At 53.4% G+C, this 26118-nt stretch overlaps 1 protein-coding gene across 7 annotated transcripts in view; it reads right to left on the bottom strand.

The window, feature by feature from the left end:
* Positions 1 to 2820: 2820 nt before the first annotated feature.
* Positions 2821 to 26118, bottom strand: part of SPTBN2 (spectrin beta, non-erythrocytic 2) — a 37149-nt gene continuing 13851 nt past the window's right edge. For 4 of the 7 annotated variants that reach the window (XM_010998159.3, XM_064492096.1, XM_064492095.1 and 1 more), the window contains 30 exons: positions 24279 to 24391; positions 23979 to 24166; positions 22378 to 22495; positions 21544 to 21702; positions 20909 to 21211; positions 19628 to 19781; positions 18551 to 19421; positions 17102 to 17239; positions 15982 to 16738; positions 15326 to 15528; positions 14889 to 14979; positions 14485 to 14631; positions 12198 to 12461; positions 10763 to 10987; positions 10357 to 10446; positions 9727 to 9987; positions 9518 to 9648; positions 9088 to 9292; positions 8129 to 8503; positions 7189 to 7433; positions 6955 to 7093; positions 6604 to 6688; positions 6171 to 6367; positions 5695 to 5837; positions 5529 to 5604; positions 5396 to 5446; positions 4972 to 5210; positions 4539 to 4712; positions 3966 to 4008; positions 2821 to 3671 (listed from right to left, as the gene is read on the bottom strand). In XM_010998159.3, the coding sequence (XP_010996461.3) occupies positions 3438 to 3671; positions 3966 to 4008; positions 4539 to 4712; positions 4972 to 5210; positions 5396 to 5446; positions 5529 to 5604; positions 5695 to 5837; positions 6171 to 6367; positions 6604 to 6688; positions 6955 to 7093; positions 7189 to 7433; positions 8129 to 8503; positions 9088 to 9292; positions 9518 to 9648; positions 9727 to 9987; positions 10357 to 10446; positions 10763 to 10987; positions 12198 to 12461; positions 14485 to 14631; positions 14889 to 14979; positions 15326 to 15528; positions 15982 to 16738; positions 17102 to 17239; positions 18551 to 19421; positions 19628 to 19781; positions 20909 to 21211; positions 21544 to 21702; positions 22378 to 22495; positions 23979 to 24166; positions 24279 to 24391 (6419 nt within the window). In that variant the 3' untranslated portion in view covers positions 2821 to 3437. The remainder of the gene's footprint in view (positions 3672 to 3965; positions 4009 to 4538; positions 4713 to 4971; positions 5211 to 5395; positions 5447 to 5528; positions 5605 to 5694; positions 5838 to 6170; positions 6368 to 6603; positions 6689 to 6954; positions 7094 to 7188; positions 7434 to 8128; positions 8504 to 9087; positions 9293 to 9517; positions 9649 to 9726; positions 9988 to 10356; positions 10447 to 10762; positions 10988 to 12197; positions 12462 to 14484; positions 14632 to 14888; positions 14980 to 15325; positions 15529 to 15981; positions 16739 to 17101; positions 17240 to 18550; positions 19422 to 19627; positions 19782 to 20908; positions 21212 to 21543; positions 21703 to 22377; positions 22496 to 23978; positions 24167 to 24278; positions 24392 to 26118) is intronic. The other 3 variants (XM_031448237.2, XM_031448235.2, XM_031448236.2) reach the window with 2 other exon arrangements.

The raw sequence follows: 26118 nt of genomic DNA, 5'->3' as shown, positions 1-26118 counted from the left end.
TTCACATAAACACTATGTTTCTGTGTGATAACTAACTACTAATACTCCAGTGTGCAACCACCATATTTACCAGTCTCCCAGTTTAGGACACGCAGATTGCCTCAAACTCTTTCTGTTATCAGCAAGGTTGCAGTTGACATCCTTAAGTTAATTATGTGTGCTCTAATGGATTGGTGTGAGAATTTGAGGGGAAATAAACTAGGGCAGAATTGCTGGGTTGCTGGGTCGTAGGGTTTATGTGGAACTAACTTGTCCAGGTAGTGCCAGGTTGCCTCTGAAACCAGTCTGCCCTCCCACCTCCAGCACCTGAGGGGCCCTGCATCTCAATGTCTCTGCCAGTATTTGACAGTATCTGGCTGTCTAATTTTTGCCAGTATTAATAGATATAGAGTGGTATATCATTGTTGCTTTAATTTGCATCTCTCTGATTATTAATGATTTTAAGCATCTCTTCTTATTCCTCTTAAGTTTTGGAGGTTTACTCTTCAGTAATTTTCCTATTCGTATCTTTTGCCCATGTTTCTTATCAGGTTACAGTCTACTTTTTGTTGTTGATTTGCAGGATTTTCTTGTATGTTCTAGATATTACCCCCTTATTGGTTTCAAATACCTTCTCTCATTCCACCAAATTCTTAACTTTGTCCGTGGAGTCCTTCATTGAATAGGAATCCTTCATTTTTTATGTAATCAAATTAATCAATTTTTGTCTTAAAATTTTTGCTTTTGAAGTTTTGTATAAGACTTGCTTTTTTGTCCCCGAGTCACAAATATATTCTCCTACATTTTCTTCTATTAACGTTAATGTTTTTACCTTTCACATTTAGGTCTGTAGTCCATTTAGAGCAGTGCTATCCAAATAGAAATAAAATATGTGAGCAACATATACAAAATTTTCTAGTAAACACATTTCAGGAATAAAAGGAAACAGTTGAAGAAACTTTAATATTTTTGAAATCCAATATAGCTGAAATATTTCAACATATAATCAACATAAAAATTATTGCGGTATTAAACATTTTTTTTCCTCTTCAGTCTATAAAATCCAGAAAGCATTTTACACTTACAGCACATCTCAATTTGGACTAGCCACATTTCAGGTGCTCAGTATCCACATGTGGCTTGTGGCTACCATATTGGACAGCACAGATCTAGAGTTCATCCTTGGAGGTGGGGTTAGGTAAGAATGTAAAAGTTTTTCTCTAAATAATTGACCCACTTTTATCTGTCCCTTTCCCCCCACTGATTTGTGGTACCTGCATTATTGTATGTTTGTGCTCTAACCTGCCACATATCTCTCAATGCTCCATTCCATTCTGTCATCCTTCCTGGAACTTTCTTTCTTTTCCGCTCATAGCTGAAGCTGTCTCCCAAGACTTGCTTCCTGACCTTATGCTTATCCTTTTCTATGTTGTGTCCTTAAGGATTCATGCACTAGGGTAGCTTCAGCTACCATGTGTATGTAAGTGCTCAAACTATGTTTTTATTACGTCTCCATTCACAGTGATTGACCATATTCTGCAGGGCTGCTTTACTTCACTGCCCTGTTTACCAGCCAAAATGATAATTTCTCCATTGATTTCTCACCCCTATATGCATTTCCTTCTACCATCTCCAAATGTTACTTTCTCCCCCAACCGCTAGGCTTGCCACTGTGGAGTACAAATACCCAGATGCCCTGAACACTCCACAGCATCCGACTTTCTCTTCCATCATACAGTGGAGATTTTACAGTTGTATCTGAAGAACAAAAGAAAGTGTCTGTATAGGGCTGATGTATTATTTCATTTAGTCCAAGACAGACTGTTACAGTTACATTATCCAGATGTTTACTTTGGAATACTAAAAATGCTTTTCTTAAGGGAAAGGGATAATTATTCTGTGGGCTATCTGGTCCACCACATCTCATGTTTGGAAACATTCTGGGGCTGTACTGTGCTAGTCCTGGGTCTGCACACAGCTGACCCCTTCTTTTTTGTGACTGATGATAGTCAGGGTCTGCTCAGCCAGGGCTCTTGGCTGATTATGCTAAAGATGGGGCTGCTTCCTTGGAAAGTTCTCTGAGCCCCCAAAAGAAATGGTTGTTTGTGTATGTATGGGAAACAATGAAAGAATAAGGCTTTTCCTGTAGGAGGCCACCAAGGCAAATACTACTGCCCTGAAACCTCCAGTTGCCAAGCTAGAGATGAGGGAAAGCCACCTGCTCCTTTTTTTATTATGTCTCTGAATCTAGAATAGATTCTCGTGTGTGTTTGTTTACATACTCAGGATGTACCTTGTGCTTCCCAGGGCAATGTCATTCTATCAGTCAGTGGATTGGGAACCTACTATTTATCTGATCCCTGTCTGATCTCCCTTGATTGGGGTCTTCTCTATTGAGACATAAGGTGGGGTCAGTCATCACTACCTATGTGCTCCACTCTCCGCTGTCAGGCTGAGCAGTGGCCGAGACTGGATTGTGGCAAGGCTCTGCAGTCTTCCATTTTTGAAAACAGTTGAGAGAATCGTGAGTGAAGAAAGCTGTGCACCAGGGAAGTAGTCATTCACTGCCTTTTAACATTAATACTGCTTGTTAACATCATCCTGAACTTCTTTGGTCTGAAAAGAGGCTTGACATTAGTCAACCCAGCAAAGTAGAGGTCATTATCCTGGGGAAATGAGACCAAGGTCGGGAGGCTCTCAAAATAATGTGGTTCTCGGTGGGCTTGGACGCTGGGGGCAGAGTGGAAACCTGACACACAGGAGACCAGAGTCACAGGGAAGAACGTGGGTGTAGGCAGGGAGGCTTGTGGTCAGGAAAGCAAAGACACCCAGAGGCAGTAAGAGAAGCTGAGCTGTTTAATCACCTCCTTGGCCAGACTCAAGGCTGTGGTTGCCCCTGAACAACTCACACCCAGAAGCTGTTGAGAGTCGATGGAGATGGAGTGGCCACTTGAGTCAGAGGATAAGGAAGGATGGGAAGGGGGAGCTTCGGCCTCCTGGCTTGTCATCTGGCAATCTTGCCCCCGGGTCCTGCTTCAGCTCTGAGAGGGTCCTGGCTGGTCCCCAGGGGCAAGGAATGGATGGTGTGCCCTAGCTGTAGTGGGAGAATGACCCTGAGGCAGGGGCCACCAGTCCCCACGTGGCCTATGTTGAGGGTGCAGCGCTGTCTGCGCTGTGGTGGGGGATAGAGGCATAAGGCCGGGGGGAAAAGGGAAGAGGGTGGGAGTGGAATTTGGGGGTCGCCTGGGTCCCACCACCAGTCTAGAATTAAATAGCAGAAGAGAAGGGCTGCCCTTGGGAACACTGACTTGTCCCCAGAGACAGTTCCTGGTGATGGGTTGACCTTGGCAACAGACCCTAGCAGCAGGCAGTTGTCCTGACAAGAGGGTGGTCCCTGTCGACGGTCTCTGGCAGTTTCCTGGACAGAGGGAGGGAGCTGGCCTGGGTCTCGCCCCCAACTACTTGTTCTTCTTGAAGAAGCTGAAGCGCTTTTCTCGCTCTCGTTCTCTGCCATCCTTGCCGCGAAGTATGACAGGTCCCTCAGCCCCAGCCGGTGATACTGGGGGCATGGTCATGGCCCGGGTCATGCCCCGGGTGGCACTGGGCACTGCAGGCTCTTCAGGCTCTCCAGAGGCAGAGGACGCAGTGGTGATGGCTGCATTCACCACCCTCAGCCATGAGCTCATCTCTGCCTGCACGGGTGTGGGAAGACACCTGTCAGCTTGGAGAAAGCCGTGCCAGGGCAGCTGGCTTGCCGATGTAGGGGAGGCAGAGATGATTAGTTCATCTCATTGGAGGAAAAATCCCCTTTAAGGTAGGGAACATGTTTTGGTGTGGCCTTCACAAACATCCACTTGGCACACTGTGGGTTGTCTGATATCAAAGAATGAGACGCTCAAGACAAGGAAAGAGAGAGAGGCCAGGGGAGAAAGGGGAATGTGCAACTGGAACGTTCTAAGACTACACAGAGAGAAGGGACAGCTCACCTCATCCTTGGCCTGGAATAAATATTCTTTTCCATCCTGTAAGCTGTTAAGAGAGAGAGAAAACTCAGGGCAGAGCTGAGACTCTGGCCAGATCAGGCTGGTGAGAGCTCAGTTATCACCAGGCTGGAGAACATGCCCCGGCCTGGGAGCCAGATCAGACATGGGCTGCACATTCTTCAGATTCCCAGGACTCTGCACAAGCAAACCCTTCCCGATTGGCTGCTGGGGACCAGGCTGAGCTCATTTCCATCCCAGGCCCTGCCTCCTGCTCTGGCTACTTGCTGGTAGGCAGAGGCAGGCCCCAGAGGTCCCTGGAGACAGGGGAGTGCCAGCCCCCCTGCCTAAAGATTTCCCACGCAGGATAATTTTTCAGCTTGACAGGCTTGCGTTGCGGTGCTCCTGCTCCCCTTAGGGTAGACTACCTCCAGGTCCCCCACCACTCCCTCACCTTCATCTCTGTCCCCAGCTGCCTGGCCCTGTCACTCCAGTCCACTCAGACCAAGCTTGTGGCTCCCCTGTGCCTCGTAGCACCATGACTTCCCCTCCCATCCTGAGGGCACCTTCCATCCATACCCCAGCTTGAAGACATGCTTGCGCTTTCGATAATCAAAGGCAACGCTGCCCTGGGCCCTGGCCAGGCTGACAGGCACTTCTCCATGGTACGGCACCCCCGTGCTGGCTGCCTTCGCATCCTTGTAAAAGCCAAGGCTCCCACGCCGCAGGACACAGTACACATTCTGCCACGACCTGGGAGGGACATGGTGCAGGCGACATAGGTGACTGACTGGCCTCTGAGGGGCCAGTAACCCTGGGAACAGCTTAGTTGTCCTGGGACGCCCAGTGCCCCTCCTGTCTCTAGGCCGGTCATCTTTGTAGCCTCCCAGCCCTCACCACAGGCCCCACCCTGCTCCTACCCGTCCCCCATCTATCCAGGAAGAGGTTTGGGTGAGCCTCTTCATAAGGCAGACTGGAGCGGCCACAGGCACTGTGTGGCCAGACCCAGTACCTGTTGGCAGCCTTCTTGCCAAAGGCCTCCATCTCCTGTTTGCGGCACAGCATCCCTTCCATCTGTTCCTGGGCAGAGAGCTCCGGGCCTCGAGTGGGCAAGGTGGCAACCCGGGCTGACTCGGATGACCTGCTCTGGGGCATTATAGGAGGGGTAGGGCCCCGTGTCCGGGTTTGCTTCTCTCCCCGTGGCCCGTTGGCCTCGTCCCCAGCACCAGATCCCTGTGAAGACAATGGTGTCTGTGTCGAAAGATAAGATGGGAGATACCTAACCTGAATGGGGTGGAGCTTAAAGCCCAAGAGCCTGTCTTCTCACCCCATATTTCCTTTGAGTCTCTGCCCTCTCCTAAACCCAGTATCCCTGGCCTCCAGCTCACATCCCCTTCCATCCCTTATCAACACCCACACTTCCTGGAGAAACTCACAGGCCCTTCTGGGAAGCTGCCCTGCTCAAGTCTCTGTTGTTCCATCAGGGGCTACAAGGACAAGAGGCTGTAAGAAGATGTGCAGGGGGTGGGGCTAAGGTTCTGCTGGGGTGCTGGGGGTGGCGGCAGTCACCTGCGGGGATTCGGCATCTGTGCAGACTCCGTTAACACTGGCTGGCTGAGAGGATGCTGGTAGCCGGGGGTGGGCTCTGGAATGGCAGAGGGCGATAGAGAATGATAAGTCTTTGGGTTGTTCAGGCTCAGCCTCATCCGTCTGCCCCAAGTGTCTCAGCTCTCACCCGTCCCAAGTAGCATCAGGAGCCGTCTGGCTGTCGGCCAGGTCCCCTGCAGGCAGCCTGGCTGTGGGCTCTGGAGCAGGGGGCTGTTTCCTCCGTTCCTCTTCCTCCTTCTTTCTTTTCCGCTCTTGCTCCTGCTCCTCCAGCTGTCAAAATATTCTGAGGTCAGAGCACAGAAGTTCTCATTTAAGAGGACCAGGGCGCTGGGTACAGCTGAACTGTCTCCTGCCTGATGAAACAGGAAGGATGGAGAATATAATTCCAGAAGAAGGTGAGGGTTAGAAGCAGTGGGAGAGATGGTGTCTCTTAGTGCCACCCAGGGCAACCTAAAGCTGAGGTGACAGTGGAGCATGTTTGGCTCACATCTGGGAGATTCTTGGGCAATGGGAAAGGAAGAAATGTCTTCTTCAGGCAGGACAGCGCACAGGGCCTGGGGCAGTGGGATGGGGCCAGGCTTCCTGGGCCCCTGTGGCCCTCACCGCGGTAAGCTTCTCCAGGGCACTGAAGCGCTCTTCCCATGCCACGGCTGACTTCTGGAAGGCCTCGTGCCGCTTGATGAGGCTCTCAACTTCATCCACCGTGCAGCCCAGCTCAGCGCTTCGTACCAGCGGCTCTTGGCTGCACAGCCAGGCCTCCGCCATACCTGCATCTCTCCCAAACACCAGCACCTCCAAAACTGAGGGGAGACGGCAAATCAGAATGGGCAACAGCAGGGTACTTTAGCCACAGCAGCTTCAAGGACAGGGACACAGAGAACGCCACTGCCCCAGATCAGGGCCTTAGGCCAGAGCCAGGCAATGCCAAGGGAAGGTGCCTTGAATTCCAGGCCCAGGATTCCTACAGGGTACAAGACCCCAGGCCCTCCTCCCAGTGCCTGGAGCCCTCAGTAGCTTCCGGCCCCATGGTGCTCACCAAGCTGGAGCCAGTCCATCTTTTCCTGCCACTTGTCAGCTGTCTCCTGGCGCCGAGCCTGAAGCTGAGACAGCTTCTCCGAGATCTGGGGGCAGAGACATGAGTTAGCACCCAGTGGGGCCTTTCCGGGGACCCTGGGGTCTCACATGGGGGAACTAATGATTTCTTATTTCAAAAGATGGACTGTTCTGGGGGAAACATAAAATGGGGAAATCTTTAAATAACACTGAGAGGAAAGAAAGTGAAAGGTTTCTGCAAAGAAAGAATGAGAGAAAGAGAAAGACCTTTGGCAAGATGAGCATTAAGGCCTCCCGCTGTGAGGATGACCCGCTACGCCCAGGCTTTGCCCACCTCCTCGGCCGCGTAGTGGCTCCTGGCGAGCAGCCCCTGCCCCATGTCGATGCAAGAGGAGAAGCAGTCAGCCCTGGCCTCTATCTCTGCCTTGATGCCCTGGTGGTTCTTGATGACCAGGTCTGCAGAGGACACGTCCCTGGGGGTACAGAGACCGTATCATCCGCTGCCCACTACCCTCTCCCAGCCAGCACCCCACAACCCCTGGAGGCCGCAAGGCACTCTGGGCCTCACCGGGGCCGCTCCTGGGCGTCCATCTGCAGGTTCACCCCGTCCATCCACAGCATCAGCTCCCGGACAGCCTTGAAGAAGCGGAACTTGTCCGTGGTGTCCAGCAGCAGCTGGCGGCGGGCAGCAGAGCTTCCCTGCAGCTGCACCCAGGCCTCGGCCACAGCCTGCATGTGCCGGCCGATCTCCTCGGCCTTGTCTCCGGCGTAAGCCTTCTGGAGTCGGTGGCCGTCATCCTGCACCTGCTGGACCTACAGGGCCCCAGGTCAAAGTCAGGCAGAGCTGGGAGCCTCTGAGGAGCTGCAACCTCTCTTGGTCCTGGCCTCTGCTCTCCACCTCCTGCCCATTTTACCAGCCAGAGAAGCAGGAGGTGCAGCAGAGGGTGGGGGACTGGGAAAGATGAGGGCCAGTGCCCAGAGTAAGCCCTGTCACTCTGCATGGTTGGGTCTCACAAGGGTAGGGGGCTGGTCTTAGCCTGAGTATTAGGGGGGGTGGTCAGCCCTTTAAAAGGGCCGCTAGCCAGTTGAGCTTTCAGAGGCTGGTCCAGCACGTGGGGGACCTCAAAGATTGCTAGAATGTGATTTTCAGCTGAAGAAAGGACATGGGTAGGGGCTGACTGGGTTTAAACAGTTGGAGGAAGGGTCTATGCTTATTTTAGGTGGGTCTAGCGACCAAGTGGAACCAACAGATGGATTTTAGTATGACATTAAGAATCCTCTAGCCATCGGGACCATCTAAAAATGTCACAGGTCCTCAAAGAGCTTTGTCACTAAAGATGTGGATGCAGTGGCTAGATGTCCCCTGGCCAGAGGTGGTTTCCTGGGATCATTGTAACCTCATCCCTAAGTGGCCCTGCTGAGGATGCCATCCCTCCAGCATTCCCACATGCCCCACGGGGTCTCCTCTGAACCCCTTGAGGCACCCCCGTCCCATGCTTGGGTCAGACCTGGGCACTGAGGGCCTGGATGTCGTGCTCAAAGGCACAGTGTCGGCGCTGCAGGGCCTCGGCGGCATTGAGGTCCCGGCCGGTCCCGTCAGGAAGCTGCTGCTGCTTGTGCTGCACCCGTGCCAGCGTTTGGCGTGCCCCGTGCAGGAAGCGCTGCAGCTCGTGTGCAGCTGCCAGCACCTGACCCCGCGTGTCCAGCAGCTCGAGCAGGTCAGCCCAGGCCTCGTTGAGACTGTCCTTCCACTCAGCCACGGTGGCCCGGGCGGCGTGGCCCCCAGCAATGAGCCCGTTGGCCAATGCGTTGGCGCTGTCCACGCGCTCCTGACCGATAGTGCTTGTGTCCCGGGAGAACTCTCGGAATTTGTCCCGGAGCATCTGGTGAATGAAGCATTTGCACAGATAACGCTGTGACATTGGTGGATGTGGTCCCTGCCTCATGGGGCAAGTCCTCCCACCCCAGACTGAGAACCCATCTCTCTCCCCCAGGGCCATGTGAGCCAAAACAGGTTTCTTCATCAGGGCTGAGCTAATGAGCAGAAGCAGCTGATTCTCAATGACCTCGGATTTGACTGACGCTCCCAGCTGCCAGCCCCCAGTAAAGGTACTGGGGTGATTGGAACCTTCGGTTTTCTTACCAGGATATCCTAACTATGGTCCATATTTCTGGACCAGTGAGGGTCCAAACCCCCAAACTGTGGACAGAATCTCACGGTCCTCCCACCCCGCCCTGGTGAGTTCTGTTGGTCATTTCCTTTCTGCCCACGACTATGCGCAGCCCCAGGTCCTCTTTTCTGCCCAATTCTTCAAATTAAATACCTCAAAACCCAGAGGACAGCATCTGTACAACCTGGTCTGGGCCCCTGCCCCTTGACACTCTGCCCAGGAGGAGGCGCCAGTCTCCTGGTGGGTCCCCTACTCTGCCCAGACTGATCTGCAGCTGGCGTCCCACACGCACTCACAGTCACGTGCTCGTAGTCCTGGCCCAGCTCATGCGAGGCTGCCACCACCTCGCGCTCCTGGATCCACTGCTCCAGGTCATCCAGCTCGCGGCGGAGCTGGCACAGCCGGAGGTGCTCCTGCAGGCGCTCCCGCCGCTCTCCAGCCAGCTCCTTCAGGCTGGCGTACAGCTTGTCCACCTGAGCTTGACGGATGGTTATTCGCGTGCTGCGGGGGTGGGGGAGGCACCTTAGAATGCAGGATATGTTGCTCTGACCCCTGGCATATTCCACAGAGTCCTGTTCCTCTCAGTCCCTCAGCTACTCGTCAAGTCCCTGCTTCTCCAGCTTTCTAGATGGTTCTGTACACACGTAGTACAAAAGGCTCTGCAATTTCTGAGCCTTCCTGGAACTGGCTCCCCTCCCCCAGGGACTGGCCCCCGGCTGTGCTCACCTCTCTGGGTGCTCATGGTCAATCATGTCTTGGCTGCTGGCTGCCAGCTGGTGGATGGTCTGGGCATAGTCAGCCAGGGCTTGTTCCAATACCTGATGCTTCTTCACCTCTGCCTGAGCACTCAGCTCATCCTGGGGGAGGGACAGTGGCATCAGGGAGCAGGGGTCGGGGGAGGAAAGAAGCAGCCAGAGCTCTGCCCCGGTTCTCACCTTGGCTTTCTCCTGGCCCATCATGTGCAATTCCTGCTCGCCCATCCAGGCCTCTGCCTCCGCGGCGTCACGGTAGAATTGCTGGGCCCACAGGGCCTCCTCCAGTCGCTTCCCGCGAAGCTCCAGCTCGTGGCCCAGGCGCCTCCACATCTCCTGTAGCTCAGCCAACTCCGGGCCTGCTGCCGCTGCCCCCAGAGCACGCTGCCGCTCCTTCAGGTCTGCGATCCGCGGCTCATGGCCCTGTATCTCCTTCTGCAGGGTCTGTCCAGGGCAGCAGAAGAAGAAATGCTGAGAGCTTGCTAAGGGACCTCCGCACACTCCATCCCCCTGCGACACACACACCTACTCGACAGCAAGCCATACCCCCTACTCCTGCTCCTTGTCCTTTCTGAGTCTCTTCACTTCCCTTCCTTTCTGGCCCAAGGATGTGATGAGGTCGCCCTTTCCACCCACGTGATCTCCTATCAAAGAAACCCACCCTCCGGAGGTGAGGGAAGGTGAACCACTAAAACCCAGGGTTACACACAGCATCATGGGGGAGCCAGAGAAACCCGAGGTCCTAAGAGAACAAACTTTCAAGTCTGGGGAGGCTCTTAGGACCTTTTCTTTTGCCTTTAGCCTCTGCCTCACCTGGTTTTTCTTCATGAGGAGCTGGACACTGGGCAGGTCCTTGCCGTGTTCCATGGAGCTAGCCATGGGGAGCCGCTCCGTCACCCACAACTAGATGAGAAAGAGGGGGTCAGATGAGGGCCAGAGGGCAAAGTAAGAGCTGGGGTCGTATAGTGGGGATACCTGGGGGAAGGTTTTCTGGGGCTCCTGGTGGATGTGTGTTGGGAATGGTCATCTCCAGTTCTGGGGTAGAGGGACCTAGGGCATCCATGGGTGTCCCTAGAGGGTTGATGTTCAATGCCAAAGGGAAGAGAAAACAGCACTGCTGGCATCTCCCCAGCGTCCAGGAAGGAGACTGGAGAGCCAATGGCAGGGAGCAGTCTGTCCTGATGAAGACTCTACCCCATCCCAGATCCTAGGGACTCACGATCTCATCCTCCACATCCCGGTGGAACTGGTGCTGCTCGCGAGAGTCTTGCAGGCGCCGGCAGCGCTCCTTCATGGGCTGGCACAGAGCCCTGAACTTCTCCTCCACAGCCCTGGAGGTCCTCTCCACCTCCCCTGCACCCTGGTCTTCCTGGGCCAGTGCTTTTGCCTGCGCCTGGATTGCCTCTACCTCCTTCTCTCGCACCGCCATCTCCCTTTCCAGCATCTGCCAACCAGAAGAAGGAGATGTTGTCACCGAGCTTCCACCTTCAAACTCAGAGGAGACACTGGTCTATATCAAGCCAGTCGTGAATTCTTATCCCTGGGGCTCACCCCAGGGAGAGGATCTTTTCACGGCCTAGATCAGCAGATCTCGTTAATATACATCAAGTTACGTATATTAATGTTAATATACATAAGAATCCAGGAGGTGTGTGACAACTGTGCCAGTTATCAATTTATTGTCTCTCAGTCCCAAATCCAATGCAGTTCCAAGTCCATCTTTGCCCATTTTGAGTGGGTGAAACTGGACCCTGTAAACGTTTTTCCTTCACCAGCTGCAGCAGTGCTAAGCCTTGTCAGTAGAGGGCGCTGGAGGGACACCACAATGCACAGGAGGGGCTTCTATTTATGGTTCCAGTGTGTTTTCTTCTTGCTCCCATAGCACAATTGCCCATGGTGTGCACGAGACCCAGTGTCTCTCACCCTCCAGCAAGTTTTGCTGGCATCCCAGTGGCAACTTCCTGCTGGCCAGCTAGCTTCAGACCTGCTTCGACCCGTAATACCCCAGCAAATTTCTACACCATCCTGTGAAGAAATTCCAATGAGGCCTGAGCCTCAGCCTTGGGATGGGAGGAGGGGACCCTGTTCCTTCCTGGGGTCCCCCTCCTCAGCCCTAGGGGTAGGAGCTGCTCCCTACATTTGCTGTTCCTGTGTTCTTTAGAGCAGGGATCAGCAAACCCAGTCCTCTGCCTGTTTTTGTAAATAAAGTTTTATTGGCACACAGCCACATCATTCTTTTATGCATTACGTACAACTGCTTTTACCCTGAAGGACAGAGTTGAATAGTTGTGACAGAGACCATATATGACCCACAAAACTCAAAATACTCACTATTTGCCCCTTTACAGAAAAAAAGTTTTCTGACCCCTGCTTTCGAGTTCTCTTTACTCCTTTGAGTTAACCACATTTTCTAATTAATAGTTCTTTTCACTAAAGTTTGTCCTTGTTCAAGTTAGAGTGTGGTTTCTGTCTCCCAGCTTCACTCTGACTGACACACGCTCCTAGAGATTCTGACCCCAGTGGCCCATGGGAATCGCTTTGAGAAATACCAGTAAAGATGTTGTCTGTGAGGCCTGAGAATGGCCTCATGAATCTTAAGAGCTGCAGACATCCCCCTCTTTTCTTCTGCCATTCACCATCCCCACCATGCGCACCTGCTGCTTCTTGAGCAGAATATTGACACTGGTGAGGTCCTTGCCGTAGTCGTCGGAGTGCAGCTGAGCCTGCAGGCTCTCCAGCCAGCTCTCCAGGGCAGAGCAGCTCTGGGCAAATAGCTCAGCTCGGTTGGCATCAAAGAGGCTGCGGGCTTTGGCCTGGGTGGTGTTCTCCAGCTCGTCCCAGCGCCTGTGCAGGTCCTCCAGCTTCTCTGATACCAGTGCTTTCAGCTCTGGCTTCTCAACAGTGAGCTCTCGCCCTTCCTGGGTGTGGGACAAGGAGGGGCAAGTGTCAGAATGAGACACCATTGAACTTCACAGGCCAATAGCAGGGTGTGGGGCTGGCATACCAAGCTCTTGGGTGTTCTCATTAATGGGCTCTTCTCCAAGGTTTTCCACCCTTTCTAGCTTCCCTACCCTCGCAGCTGATTCTGCCCTACTCCTTCTTCATGGTCCAGCTCCAACCGCATCTCAATTAAGAAGCCACTCTGCTCTTCCCTTATTTTGCGTTCCCTGGCGCTTGTGGTTTCTAATGTCACATTGCACGTGGTCTTGTCTAATCGGCCATCATTTCATGTTTCTCAGCTCATCACCCCTCACCTGAACTCTGGCAAGTGAGTCTCACCTGGTTTCCCACTCCCAGCCTTTCTGCTTGAGGACTTTTGCTTCTGGGGAGGGGAGGGCAGCACCCAGGCAGGCTGGAAGTGCCAGGGAGTTACTGCCCCGAGAAGCCGCCCTCACCAGTGACAGACAGGGAGCTGACAGAAGAATGCTGGGCGCCCTTGTGTTGGCTGGGGTAACTCTGATGCATGTTCCACAGCGCCTCCCAGGGAGCCCCCTGAGGGCTGAGCGCCAGTTGCCCACCGCGGTAGCTGGCATGGTAGGGGATCCTTCACTGACTACCTTCCCTTCTCCACTCCATCTCCCCAGCCCCTGCTGGCGTCCCCGCCATAGCCTCCCATGGAAGTGGCCTGTGCTGGAAGCTTCGTTCAGGATCCGCTCCCAGGGGAAGACAAACCAAGATGCTGCCTTCTGGCCATTTTACACACACTGCCAGGAGTCAAGCACTGCTGGATGACTTCACAAACTCTCAGCACCATCCACTCTTCAGTGCACTGTCCTCATGTGGTCCTCCCTTTTCTTTCATGGCCTCTTCACACATTCTGTGCTTCTGCCAGACTGACTTACCCCCTTGCTCCCATACAGGCACCACACTTCCACACCCCTGCTTTCCAGTTTCTCTACCAAGAAACATCCTTCCCCCAACCCCTCCACCTGTCCCAATTCTACTCGTCCTTCCTGGACTGGCCTGGAGGCCCCTGCTTCTCAGATGCCCACATCTCCTCACTCCTTAGTGCCCAGGCTTTATTGGGCTCTCTCTTACCACACTCGTTATATTCTGATTTGGATCGAGTTTAGCTGTGTACATGTCTCATATCCTGGGCATTCCTCCAGGGTGGAGCCCATGATGGAATCACCTTCGTTCCCCACTCAGTGCCTAACACGAAGCTTTGCATATAGTAGCACCAAGTAAGTATTTGCTGAACAAATGGAAAAGCTGCATACCTGCTGGTCTCTTCCTCTTCCCAACCATGCTGCCCTTGAAGGAAGGAAAGTGTCTTTTATATACCTTGCAACACCTAGCAGAGAGCTGAGCTCACAGAATGCTGTCTGGGAATACTTGCTGAGTAGAAATTAAGTTCTACCTGTGCTCAGCTCTTGAGGAAGAGCTGGGTGGGAGTCTAAGAACCAGGAAAGCGAGACTCAAAAGCAAGGTTGGCAAACTGGCCAGAGGGCCAAATCTGGCCCAGCACCTGTTTTTATAAATAAAGATTTATTGGAACCCAGCTACACTCATTCGTTTATGTATTCCCTATGGCTGCATTTGCATGACGCTGGCAGAGTTGAGTAGTAGCAGCAGAAACTGCATGGCCCGCACAGCCTAAAACAGTTACCATCTGGCCCTTTACAGAAGTTTGCTGACCCTGCTGAAGACATCGTCCTGCTCTGGACCCAGGAATAGTTATCATGTTGACCCAAAGCTGTAGTTTGGCTGCTGACTAATTTGTCCTTTCTCAAAGTTCTGGGTCACTGGCCCAAAGACCTAAGGCATTTGTTCCGTGGACCATTACTTTCCACCTTGGAGGTTTGGCACCAAGGGCTCCATGATCTCTCACCCTGAAAGAGCCAGATCCTGACCCAGGACCCTCCCCGGCACTGCAGCTGCGACCCCGCCAGGAGAAGGTCCCAAAGGCTCTCTTCCTGCCACTCCTGTTGCATCACTTACCTTGTCCACCTTGTCCAGCCAGTCTTTGTTGGCGGCCAGCTCAGCCATGAACGCCTGGTGCTTCTGCCACTTGGTGTGCAGGTTGCGGGCCTCATCATAGGACACATCCTGGGCCGTCAGCATCTTCTCGTCAATCCAGAGTTTCAGCTGGACCGAGCACAGAGCAGGGATGGAGAAGGGCAGAGAACGTTAATGTTTCAGAGGGAGGGACGGAGGGGAGTGTGAGGCAGGAAGGAGACCAGGGTGGGCCGGGAGAGGTGGTGGACGTGGGGAGAAGCCATGCAGGGGTTCACGTGCTCAGGCAACACTGAGATGGACTGATTGTCGGCTCAGAGAGAGAGGGCCCTGTGGGAGACCGATGGCTTGGGGGTGTCAGAGGGGATGTGGGGGACTGAGAGCGTCACCTCTTGACAATCTTGTAAGAAATGCTGCTGCTCTCGGTTGTCCCGAAGACGGCCCAAAAGCTGCTGCACTGCATCTTGATTCTTCCTGTGTCTGTAGTGACAGTCCCTTGTGAAACCCTTGAGCTTGCTGGGAAAGGGCTGTGACCCTCTAACTGACCTGGAAGCCTTCAGTTCTCCCCTACAGGGACAATACCTGCCGTGGGGCTGCAAGACCACGCGGGAATCCTGATGTCCAGCAGCCAGCTACCCGAGGAGACTTCATTTCGTCCCAGTGTCGGGGAGGCAGAGCTTCCCACCCGTGGCTTAGTCCCTCCCGGCCACTTGGTTCTTCCTCCTCTACTTAGTCAGTCTGAGTGCCATGTTCCCATATGTGAGGCCATCCTGTTCTCGCTGGTTTCCCTTCAGGGCCCCTCAAGTGCCCACTGGCTTCATCATACCTCCTCTCAATGGAGTCTGCCTTCTCCTGGATCTTCTCAGCATGGATGTTGCCTTCGGACACCAGCTGGCGCGCGGCTTCCAGGAGCCCACGGATCCGCTCACCGTTGGCCTCCATGGTGCTCATAAAGTCTTCCAGTTTTTTTATGGCGGCATCAGCAGCCTGGAGTGTTCCTGGCATCTCCGTGTGAGACAAAACATATTCCTGTGTGGGAGAGAAAGTACCGAGCTCACTTCTCAGGCTCTCAGAAGGAGCCTACACAAGGGCCCACCTGAGACAGGGAGGCCAACCAGGGAGGAGCAGGGAGACCGTCTGGCTCTGAAGATGGAGGGATGGTGCCTGCTTATGCGGATGTCTCGGGAAGTTAGAAGGGAGCTGGGCTGGAGGCCGGTAATACTCCAAATCCTGTTCTCTCTTATTTATATCTACTGATTACATTTCCTTAATAGTTATATGACAAGCCAGGTTTTCTATTTCTTCTTAAGTCAGTTTTGGTGAGTTACAGTTACATCTTTTTTCCTCACTCCCATGTGTTTTTTAATATGTTCTCCCTGCCCGTCCTGTTTCTCACCTACTCTACCTGCTACCATTTTCCATTTTCCTCCCCATCCACCACTCTGCATTCCCCTGGTCCCTGTTTCCCTCCCAGACTCTTACCTGGCTGCTGAGCACACCCTCGGCCTGGCGAGCATCCCGCAGGAACCCCTGGAAGCCATGGGCCTGGGCCAGACGGCCTTGCCGGCTCTCCCACATGCGGCCCAGCTCCTCCCAGCCGGTTCCCAGGGCTTCCAGTCGCTGCCTGAGGAAGAGGCACTGCGGATCAGCCTGGTCGCGGGTCACCTCCTCACCCACGGCCCGCAGCCGGCTGTACTCGCTCTGGGCCCGCTCCACCTCTCCCCGCAGGGCTGCATGTTGGGCCAGGAGGGCCTCTGCCTCAGGCAGAGTGGCTGGCCCTTCTTCAGAGGCCACAGAGGTCTGCGTGCGACTGAGCCAGGCCTGGAAGTCATCCAAGCTGCGCAGGAAGTCCTGCAGCCGCCTCGCCTCGCCCAGCGACTCCTCTCGACGCCGCATGGTGGCCCTGAGGTCCTCCCAGCCAGCTTGCACCTCTCCCAGCCGGGCGTTGATGGCAGGGGCTTGGCCGGGGTGGCCAGCAGCCAGAGCATTTGCCTCCCGGGTCAGCTCACCCACCCGGGCAGCGATGGCCTCCAGGTCCCGCTCGGTGCCAGCCAGCTTACGCTGCAGCGCCAGCACCCCAGCCAGGTCATTGCCCAGGCCCTGGGTGGACTCGATGACCTTGGTCTTTTCTCTCATCCAGGCCTGGGTCTCTGTGCACTCTAGGTGGTAGTTCTGGATGCTCAGGGCTGACGTCAGAGCTGCCTTCTTGCCATCCGCCAGGGACCGAAACTGCTGCCACCTGCAAGCAGAGGGAGTGTCTGGAGCTGCTCGGCCTCCCTGCCCTGTCTGGGTGTATTTGGAAGCTGCTTCTCGCTTCGCTCTCCCTTGGTATATTCTCCCACCTGCTTCTGCTGTTTATAGAGAGGCTGCTCCCCACTCATCCTGCCCTGATTCCTTCTTGCCTGCTCCTTGCCCAGTCACCAGCCTCTTCAGGTGAACTTTACCCCTTTCCATCTCTTTCATCACCCCCATCCCTCATATTCCAGATGGCTTTCCCTCTTCATTTATAGCCTCTGTTTCATGCCCTACAGGACTCTCTTCCAGCTGCCACGTGTCTGCTGAATCCTTTCTCACTTCCCTAGTCCTGCCATCCCCACCCCACCTGTGGTTGAGCTGCTTCTGGGTGTTGACAATGCTGTCCTTCCCCGGGGGGTTGGCCTTCAGCAACTGCTCTGCAATGTCATTCACGGCAGTAATTCGTGCTGCTAGGGCGTTCATTTCAGGCTCCAGGGTCTCAAACCTGAGGGGGTGGAAGAGCTGGCCATGAGCGGTGGGAGGCACGGTTGCTCTGGTCCACCTCCCTCAGATGCCCACGAGAACTCCTCTCCATCAACATGAGGCATATTTATAGGAGGCCCTGCACCTCTTCCCTACGAGATTCACAGCATCTCTGGGTCAAGGAGGAGCACCCATTCCACCCACCCCTCCCCGAAACAAGTAGAAAAACTATCATCTCTGGAGTTGTCCAAAAACTTGGTGAAAATTGAAGGTCAGGGACATCTGGACAACAAGTCAAACCTAATCCCTGGTACAGGGCCTCACCCTTCATCAGAAGCTCCCTTGTTCCTCCTGGGTCTTACCCCTTAGCTGCCTACCTGGGTCCCACTTTACTGATATGTGCTAAAAAATGAACTGCTAACCAAAACAATTTAAGTGATGAAGATGTGAAGCATAACTTCCCTCAGGAACATTTTATATTCTCATAGGGCAAAGTCTGCAAATGCTTTCTGTAAAGGGCCACATAGTAAATATTTTAGGCTTTTTGAGTCATAAGGTCTTTACTGTAAGTATTCAGCCCTATTGTTCTAGAGCAAAAGCAGCCAGGGGGCTGATATGCAAATGAATGGGAGTGGCTATGTTCCAATAGAGCTTCATTTACAAAAACAGTCAGAGACTGGATTTGGCACAGGGGTTGTAGTTTCCCAACTCCTGTTATGAGGTATCTTAAAAACTTAAAAAAAAAACCTTTAATTACTAATTACATTTTTTAAAACCAACAGGAAATCTGACTATAGACTGAGTAGTAGATGATATCAAGAAATTGCTAATTTTGTTTTATGTGATAATGGTATCATGGTTCTACACGGAAAACGTCCTTTTAAAATTATTTTAAGGTTTATTATTCTGTAAATAAGCTACTTCATGAGAGGGTAATCAGTGTCTCTGTCTAAAAGGTTTATAACTTCAAATCCTTAGCCATTTTAAGCCTGCACACACAACTAAAAAGTAATTTACTTATATTTCAAATTTCTACATTCCTGGGGAATATAGAGGTGACATGTTAATATTGGGGATTTGCTTTTGAAAAGGAAAATTTATCAAATAGAGCAAGACATTGATAACTACTGAACCTGGGGGATGGGTGTATAGGAATCTGTTGCATAATGTTTCTATGTCTGAGTATGTTTAACATTTTTCATTAAAACATTAGACGACTGGTTAAGACTCAAAGAGGTACAGCATGAGCGGGCAGTTTAGGGCAGGATCGCTACCCTCAACACTGACCCCCAACTCACAAGGCCACGCCGGAGGAAGCATGCAGGGGGCCTACCTTTGCTGCACGACCTCCAGGTCCTCCAGGCGCTCCGGCAGGGCGAGCCCATTGAGCCACTGCTCCTTCTCCTCCACCCAGAGCCCGCAGGCCCCGGCCTCACTGAGCATGGTGTAGCGCGCCAGGGCCGCCTCCAGGGTACGTGCGCGCTCGCCGGCCCGGGCCCGCAGCTCCTCATAGTGCCGCTCCAGGCTGGGCACCCGGCCCTGCACCTCGGGTGTGCGGCTCAGCACAGGAGGCAGGGCAGCGGCCTGCTCCCTCAGGGCGTCCAGGGTTGGCCGGTGGGCTCGGATCTCTTCCTCCAGGGCCCGATGCTGCCGGGCCAGGGCCTGCGTGGAGAATTCGTCGTGCCCCAGCTCGGGGCTGGACACCAGGCGCAGTGCGTCCACCAGCCAGGCTTCCATGTCGTTTGCATCTGCCTGGAACTGGTAGAGGCTGGCAGCCTGGGTGAGCCGCTGGGCACGCTCCTCCGCCAGGGCCTCCAGCCGCTCCCACTGGGCTTGGAGCTCAGCTGCCCGGGCGGCCGCCTGGCCCGCCCCAGGGTGGCCCTCGGCAACTAGCTGCTGGCCCTGCTCCAGGGTTAGCTTCAGGGGCCCCAGCCGGCCGCTCATCTCGCCTCGCAGGGCCGTATGCTTGTTGAGCAGGCGGAGGACGCCCGTCAGGTCCCGGCCGGTGTCCGCTGAGGCCAGCAGGTGCTGCTGCTCCCGCACCCAGGCCTCAGCCTCGCCCACCTCCCAGAGGAACCGCCAGAGTCGCCGGGACTCCTCCAGGCGGGCCCGCCGAGCCGCTGCCAACTCGCACAGTGACTCATAGCTCTGCTCCAGGGCGGCCACTCGCTCAGACACCAGCTGGGGGTCGCAAGGTTTGTACTCTGAAAAAGTCACACCAGAGGGTCGAGAGCTGTAGCCAGTCCGCCACTGCCCCCCACCACCCCACTCTTCTAGGCCTCCTTGACTAGCTGCCACCCATCATCCTTCCTGTCCCCAGGTTTTCCCAGTCTTGCTGCTTCAGCTTTTAATGTTCTCCTTGCCAGCCAATACCCCCACCTCCTTTCCAGTTCCTTCCCCCAGTTTTCACCTTTTCCTGGGTCACAGAAGCGCAGCGCTGAGGCACTGACAGCCCGCACCCTCTCAGCCTGCACGGCAATGTCTGCTTCCACCAGCTCATGCAGCTGCAGCAGGTCCTCCACTCCAGCCAGATGCTTGCCCAGGTCCTGGGACTGCAGCCGGCCCTGCCAGGGACATGCGGCATGCCGATGCCTGTCTGAGAGCCGCCTGGTTCCCTCCCAGCCAGACCTCTTGCCCCGCCGCAAACATGTGCTAACCTCGCCACATCTTCCCAAACCAACCACACATCAGAGCCTCCTTGGTCAGCTCCAGGTGTCACACACAGGTGAGCACACCTGTTCCCATCTGTCACACACACAGAGGGACACTCCAGTTCTGTCCTGGCATCCTGGTCTCTTTGTACTCAACTCCCCTTCTGTGGAACAACTTTCTTACTAAATTCGGCTTCTGGAATTTCTGCTCTGACTCATCTTCTCAGGCCCAGAATTATCGCCACCCTCCTATGGTCATAGCTCAGTCCCCAGCACCCCAGCAATCTTCAGCATGTCTCTAGCCCTAACCATATACCTATCTCTCGCCTAGATCACTGCAGCAGCCTCCGATTGGTCTCTCGGCTCCCACTCCGGCTGCCCACAGCCCTTCTTCAAATAGCAGTCAAAGTGACATTTTAAAAATATAAAAACGCAGAATCACATCTCTCCCCTTTTCAAAACCTTCTAATCACTTTCAGTGCTCCACGTTACTCGGAATAAAATCTAAACTCCTTGACCAGGCCTGTAAGCCCTAAGTGAGCTGGCTGCTTCTACCCTTACCTCGTCCCCTGTCCCCTCCCTGTTCTTAGTCCTGCTGGCCTTCCTTCTCATCTGGAACATGCTGCTGTGAGCAGGCCAAGGGCCTCTGCCTAGCTGTTCCTTCTGCCTGGAACGTTCTCTCCTCAGATTTCCCTGTGCTGGCTCATTGGGACATTCTGCTCTCAGCTTAAATGGCATTTTTCAGACAGCCCTTCCCAGACCACTCCATCACAAGGCCTGTTTCCGTTTCCTTGTAGGTTTCATGCCCCTCACCCTCGCTATGTTGTTTATTGACAGGCCAACAGTTTTATCATCGATCTCCTTCCACTGGAATGGCCCATGAGGACAGGGGTCTGTTTGCTCTGTTCATCTAAACTGGGGACAGGGCCCTGGATGGGTACACACTCTACAAAGATCAGCTGATCAGAAGCGCTAACATACCCCAGTCATAACTCCAGGGTCCCAATCAGCTCAACCCTACCACCCACATCTACTGGTACCTTCATCTCTTCCATCCAGTCCATGAGGTAGAGCAGGTCCTGAAACACCTTCTGCAGCTCTAGGTTGAGGAGGAGCCTCTCCCGCCGGGCGGCCACCATCTGCCGCAAGAAGTCCCAGAGCCGCGCCACATTGTGCTGCCGTGCAGCAATGCGCTTGATGTCGTGGTAGCGCTCAGCGGCCAGCTCTGCGGCCACGGCGTCCACCGCCTGCACCCGGCCGCTATAGGCCACGATGTCTGTCTCGATGGCTTCGTGCTTCCGCACCGCTGCCTCCACTGCCGCCAGCTCCAGCCCAAAGTTGTCCTGGGGTGGGGGACAGGAAGGGGAGGTTTGGGAGCTCAGGAGCATCCCTCTGCTCACCCCTCTGCCCACCCTCACCCAGAGCATCCTGCTGTAAGATGCCAACTCCAGTGGCTCTAAGTTTCCTCTCTATCCCATCCCATCCCATCTCACCAACCCTTTCTCCTGTTCAAGCCTCTGGCCCCCGGTTCCTGGGTTCTTGGTCTTCTTGTCTGCGTGGTAGATTTCTCATTTCATTCGCTACCAATATTGCAGGATTCCTTATCCACCACTGTTTCTTCCCCATTTCTCCAGATCTGCCTGGGCAGGCCAGGAGCCCCCCGGCCCCGTTCTACCTGGGACACAAGGCGCTGGTTCTCACTAAGCCAGGTCTCCCGCATGGCAGCCTTGCGATCAAAACGGGCAGCCAGCTGCTCCAGCTTCTCCTGGCGGATCAGCTCTGTGCGCAGGGCCAGCTCGCGCTCATGCTCGGCTTTCTCCAGCCGCTCCCAGGCCTGTGAGGTGGAGGCAGGATTAGTGCTAAAGGGCCAGGGCTCAGGAAGTGAGGGTGGGGAGGGGTCACCAAGGCTGGGGGCACAGGGTGAGTCTCAGGGAAGCTTGGTCTAGTGGGTCTGTGGAATGCGGTTAGACGCCTGTGCAGGGAAGTGTGAGGAGCAGGGGCGGCGTGAGCACCACTGAGCCACGTGACGCCTGTACAGGGAAGCGTGAGGAGCAGGGGCGGCGTGAGCACCACTGAGCCACGTGACGCCTGTACAGGGAAGTGTGAGGAGCAGGGGCGGCGTGAGCACCACTGAGCCACGTGGAAACAACGTCTGCTAGTGGACAAAGATGGGAGGGAGACAGGGAACAATGGAAATCACTGGATTTGTCTGTGGTGGTGGGACTGGGGGTGAATCACATTACTTTGATCAATCTTATGTTGTCTGTTAAAAAACTAAAATAAAAGCAGGGAGAGTGAGCTGGGGACAGGCTGAACAAGATGCACTGGGGTATAATTTGCATGGAGAGACAGAGTGGGGAGGAGGCGGGTGTGCAGGACGCAGCAGAGGACAGGTGAGTCACATCTGCACCAGGGACAGTGCAGGCAGCTGGGCCGAGGGTTCCAGCAGGGACGGTAGGGGCTGGTGCTGGGGGTGGGTGACCTAGGGGATGGAAGGGAGGCTGTGGACCTTGTTGATGTCGGAGATGAGGCGGCCCTCGCGGGGCGTGTAGACCTTCTGGTTGTTGGCCCGCAGCTTGCTCTGGATGGTGAAGAGCAGCACTTCCAAGTTCCCTTTCTCGGTGAACCTGAGGCAGGAGGCCAGGTCCAGTTAGGGTCAAAGGCAGGCTTCAAGTTTCAAATTGAAGTGCTGTGTGTTGCTTTTCTTCTTGTAAAAGCAGCACATGCTCTTTGTGTGAAAGCCAGAAAATACTGGCAAATTATGTTGAAAAAGAATCTAATTTTAAACCAACTGAAAATTACACAGAAACGACCACCGTCACCCTCGGGCAGGCACAGACTGCATTTCTGCTCTACACAGATGCGATCATACCGTAACTGTGGCTAACATTCGTCAAGGACTCGCTCACCCACTGTAAGCCAGGCCCTGTTCTCAGGGATCTGCGTGCATTCGCTTGTTCAGCTCTGTTATTCTCTTACTACCCCCATTTTCAAGGATGAGAAAACCGAGGCACAGAAAGGCTTAGTAAGTTGCCCAAAGCTCACAACGGCTAGGTGGCAGAGCCAGTTTTGAACTCTGGTTCTTTGAACCTGGATGCTTAACCCTTTGCTCTTATCGTCCACAAGTAACTATCTCATAACACATTTTTCACGAACATCTTTTCAGGTCAATAAAGGCATTTCTTTGACATTATTTTCAGTGACTGTCCCATGACTTATTTCTCCTTTACAAAGGTCACATTAGTACATTAGTGAATATCCTTGAAGCTACATCCTTGTTCAATGCCCAGAAGAGGACTTTCTGGGTTAAAGGGCACACTTCAAATCATTCCTTGGAATGCCCAGGGACAGATGTTTTCTGGATTAATATTAGTTTTGGAGACGAAACATATTAACTGCAAAAGAGCTCAATAACAAAAGTATAGAAGTTTTTGTTTGTTTGTTTGTTTTCAACTCTGTCTTGCAGAAATCTGTGGCCAGGCAGGCCTGGGAAATAAATAGGGAAGATTAGAAGGGTGTGCATGATTTAACATTACGTGGACGGGGGGGTTGGTGGTCGAGGGGGTTCCCATTTAGGGGAATTCTGGGCTGCTGGGGGCATGAGGGTCCCAGCCACTGGGCCTCCTAGAAGGCCCCAAATGTACAGAAGCTTTAGCGCGTACTGTATAGAAACGCCTAACAGCAGCTCCATACTTCAACAGTCAATTGCTAAAATGCATGAGTTATAAGAACCTGTGCAGAGAGCAAGTCACCAGCCACATACCTGTGTTGCCAGTGACGACCTGCCTGTCGGGTCCAATTCCCCGTCCTTAGGCTGGGATTGGGTTCCTCGCTTAAGGGGACCCAACCAAACTTCATCTGAGTGGATTGCACCAGCTCTACATACCATAGCAGTCATTTCCACAGCATAATTTCTTGTAACGGATAATCATTTGAAAAATATATTTTGGAACTGCTTCTGGTGCTCTGAGCTGGGGGAAATGAGTCTCCGCTGAGTTTATGTGCTGCCAAATTTCCCTCCCAAAAGGCTGCCTTAGTTTAGGCTTCCTCGTGTGTGAGCACAGCTCAGGGCGGATGGGATATGATGGGGTGTGGCCCAGGGACACCTACTTGGGTGGCTTCTCCACAGTGCGGTAGGAATTGAAGGACTGTAGCTGGTTCTGGACCCCACTCAGGGAGTTGGCCAGCTGCCGGTCATTGAGGGTCACAATCGTTTGCTCGATCCACTGCAGCAGCTCTGAGGCCAAGGACTCATACTTCTCCACCAGGCGTTCTGCCTCCATGGCGTGGTCCAGCACCTGTGGGACAGTGATGTGGGCTTCCCGCTCATGGGCTCCTTGACCCAGTCCTCCCCTGCTCTTGCTTTCGGGGAGTAAGACACCTAGGCCAGGCCCCTGTGATGGAGAGTACCTTGCCAATCCTTTTGCCTTCCACGGCTAGGGCCTTCATCTTGGAGAAATAGTGGTAGTAAGTAGCCACATAGGTAATAATTGACTTTTCATCTGGTTGGTCCACATTCACATCTGAGAAAAAGGGCCATCCAGGTCAGGCAGAGATGAGAAACCGGCCTCCCAGAAGTACACCCCCAACTTGAATCACTTACCCCAACCCCATGGCCCTCCCAGCCCTCCAAAGCTGACAGACATCTTTCCAGCTCCCTTCAGAGCAAAATGACAAACTGTTTGGACTAAAAGGGTATGAAAAGCTAAGCCTTTTTTTTTTTCCTCCTAGAAATAAGCAGAATAAAAAACCCAGAAGCCCAAGGAGGTTTTACCCAATGTTTCTAATAAAGACCAAAACTAGTTGTTTGGAGGAAGAGAGACAAGAAAGGAAACAGCATTCTCATTTGGGGATGGACTTATAGGCTGGAAAGATGTCCACGAAGTCATCCAACTTAGGGGCATTAAGACAGAAGGAATGAATGAGGCCTCCTGAACCCAGAATGTTTGGAGGGATGGGCCCAGGAAGCCATGGCAGCAGGGACAGAGGCCAGTTTTTAGGACCACCTTAGGGCATGGTCATGTCTATTTCTGACTTCAGTCCCAAAGTTCAGCTGTGGGCCCAGGAGGTGAGTGTCTTTCAAGCCAAATTAACTTCTACCACAAGGACACCAAGGCTGACTATGACTTGCAGTCCCTGGGTTCTCTTAATTAGGCCAGATTGTATCCTACCTAAAGGGAAGACTATGAGACCAGAAGCCCTCCTGACCCCCTCTGACAACCCACAGGCAGGCAGGAGCCATGGAAATAATCTCAGAGAGGTACAGGTTACTTAGCTTTACTTAAATGTTTCCTTATCATAGCTGTGCTTCTCAAATCTCTCCAAAGGACCTTGTATTTGGCCTACTGCCATCTCTAGGTAGCTGATGCTTGTCTTTCTGGACTAAAAGGGCACGGGAAATGGGTCTACTGGTGGGACAGCAAAAAGCGAGAGAATAACCAAGACTCAAATCTGCCCAGGGGACTTCCAAAGGAGCCTTTCCAGCAAGGAAGTCACTCGGCCCTTCTGTCCTTCCCTTTTCTGGCTGCACCCTGACTGTTCTCTGTTCTCCCTGAGCGGTGGCTGCAGAAACAGGCTCTGCAGCCAGGCTGCCTGAATTTGAATCTCAACCCCACCCACTGAATGACCTTGTGGAAGTCACTTAATCGTTATAGACCCCTGGCTTCTCTTCCATAAACAGAGCATAATAATGATACTGATTTCCAGGGGGTGTTGTGAGAATTAAATTAATTAGAGCATGTCAAGTGCAGTGCCAGGTACAGAACAAGAGCCCAGTGACAGTTACCAGTCTCATCAGTGTTAGGTCAGAACCACAGGGGCCAACCAGCAGGGTCAGCTGGCCATAAGGCCAGTGCTCGGTGAGACCTCAAGATCATGTAGCCTAATTTAGAATCACAGAATTTTGGAATAAGAAGGGCCCTCAGAGACAATGTAGATCAATCATCTCATTTGAGAGATGAGGAAACTGGCTGTATGTCCCAGAGCTGCTCCGTAGAGGAACCATACCCCAGGGCTCTTTTCTGCTACAGGACTGCCTTTCTTCCTATGAGATACAATTTTCATGCTACAAAATTCGCCCTTTTTAAGTATGCTCGTCAGTGGTTTTTAGTATTTTCACAAGATTGTGCAACAGTCACCATAATCTAATTCCAGAACATTTTCAGCACCCCCGAAGAAACCCCATAACCATCAGCAGTTTCTTCCCCTTCTTCCCGCCCTCAGCCCCTAGCACCCACTCATCTACAGTCTG

This window comes from Camelus dromedarius, chromosome 12, assembly GCF_036321535.1.
Source record: "Camelus dromedarius isolate mCamDro1 chromosome 12, mCamDro1.pat, whole genome shotgun sequence".
NCBI lineage: Eukaryota > Metazoa > Chordata > Mammalia > Artiodactyla > Camelidae > Camelus > Camelus dromedarius.
Note: the sequence above shows the minus strand (reverse complement) of the source record. Positions and strands in the feature narration are given on the sequence as shown.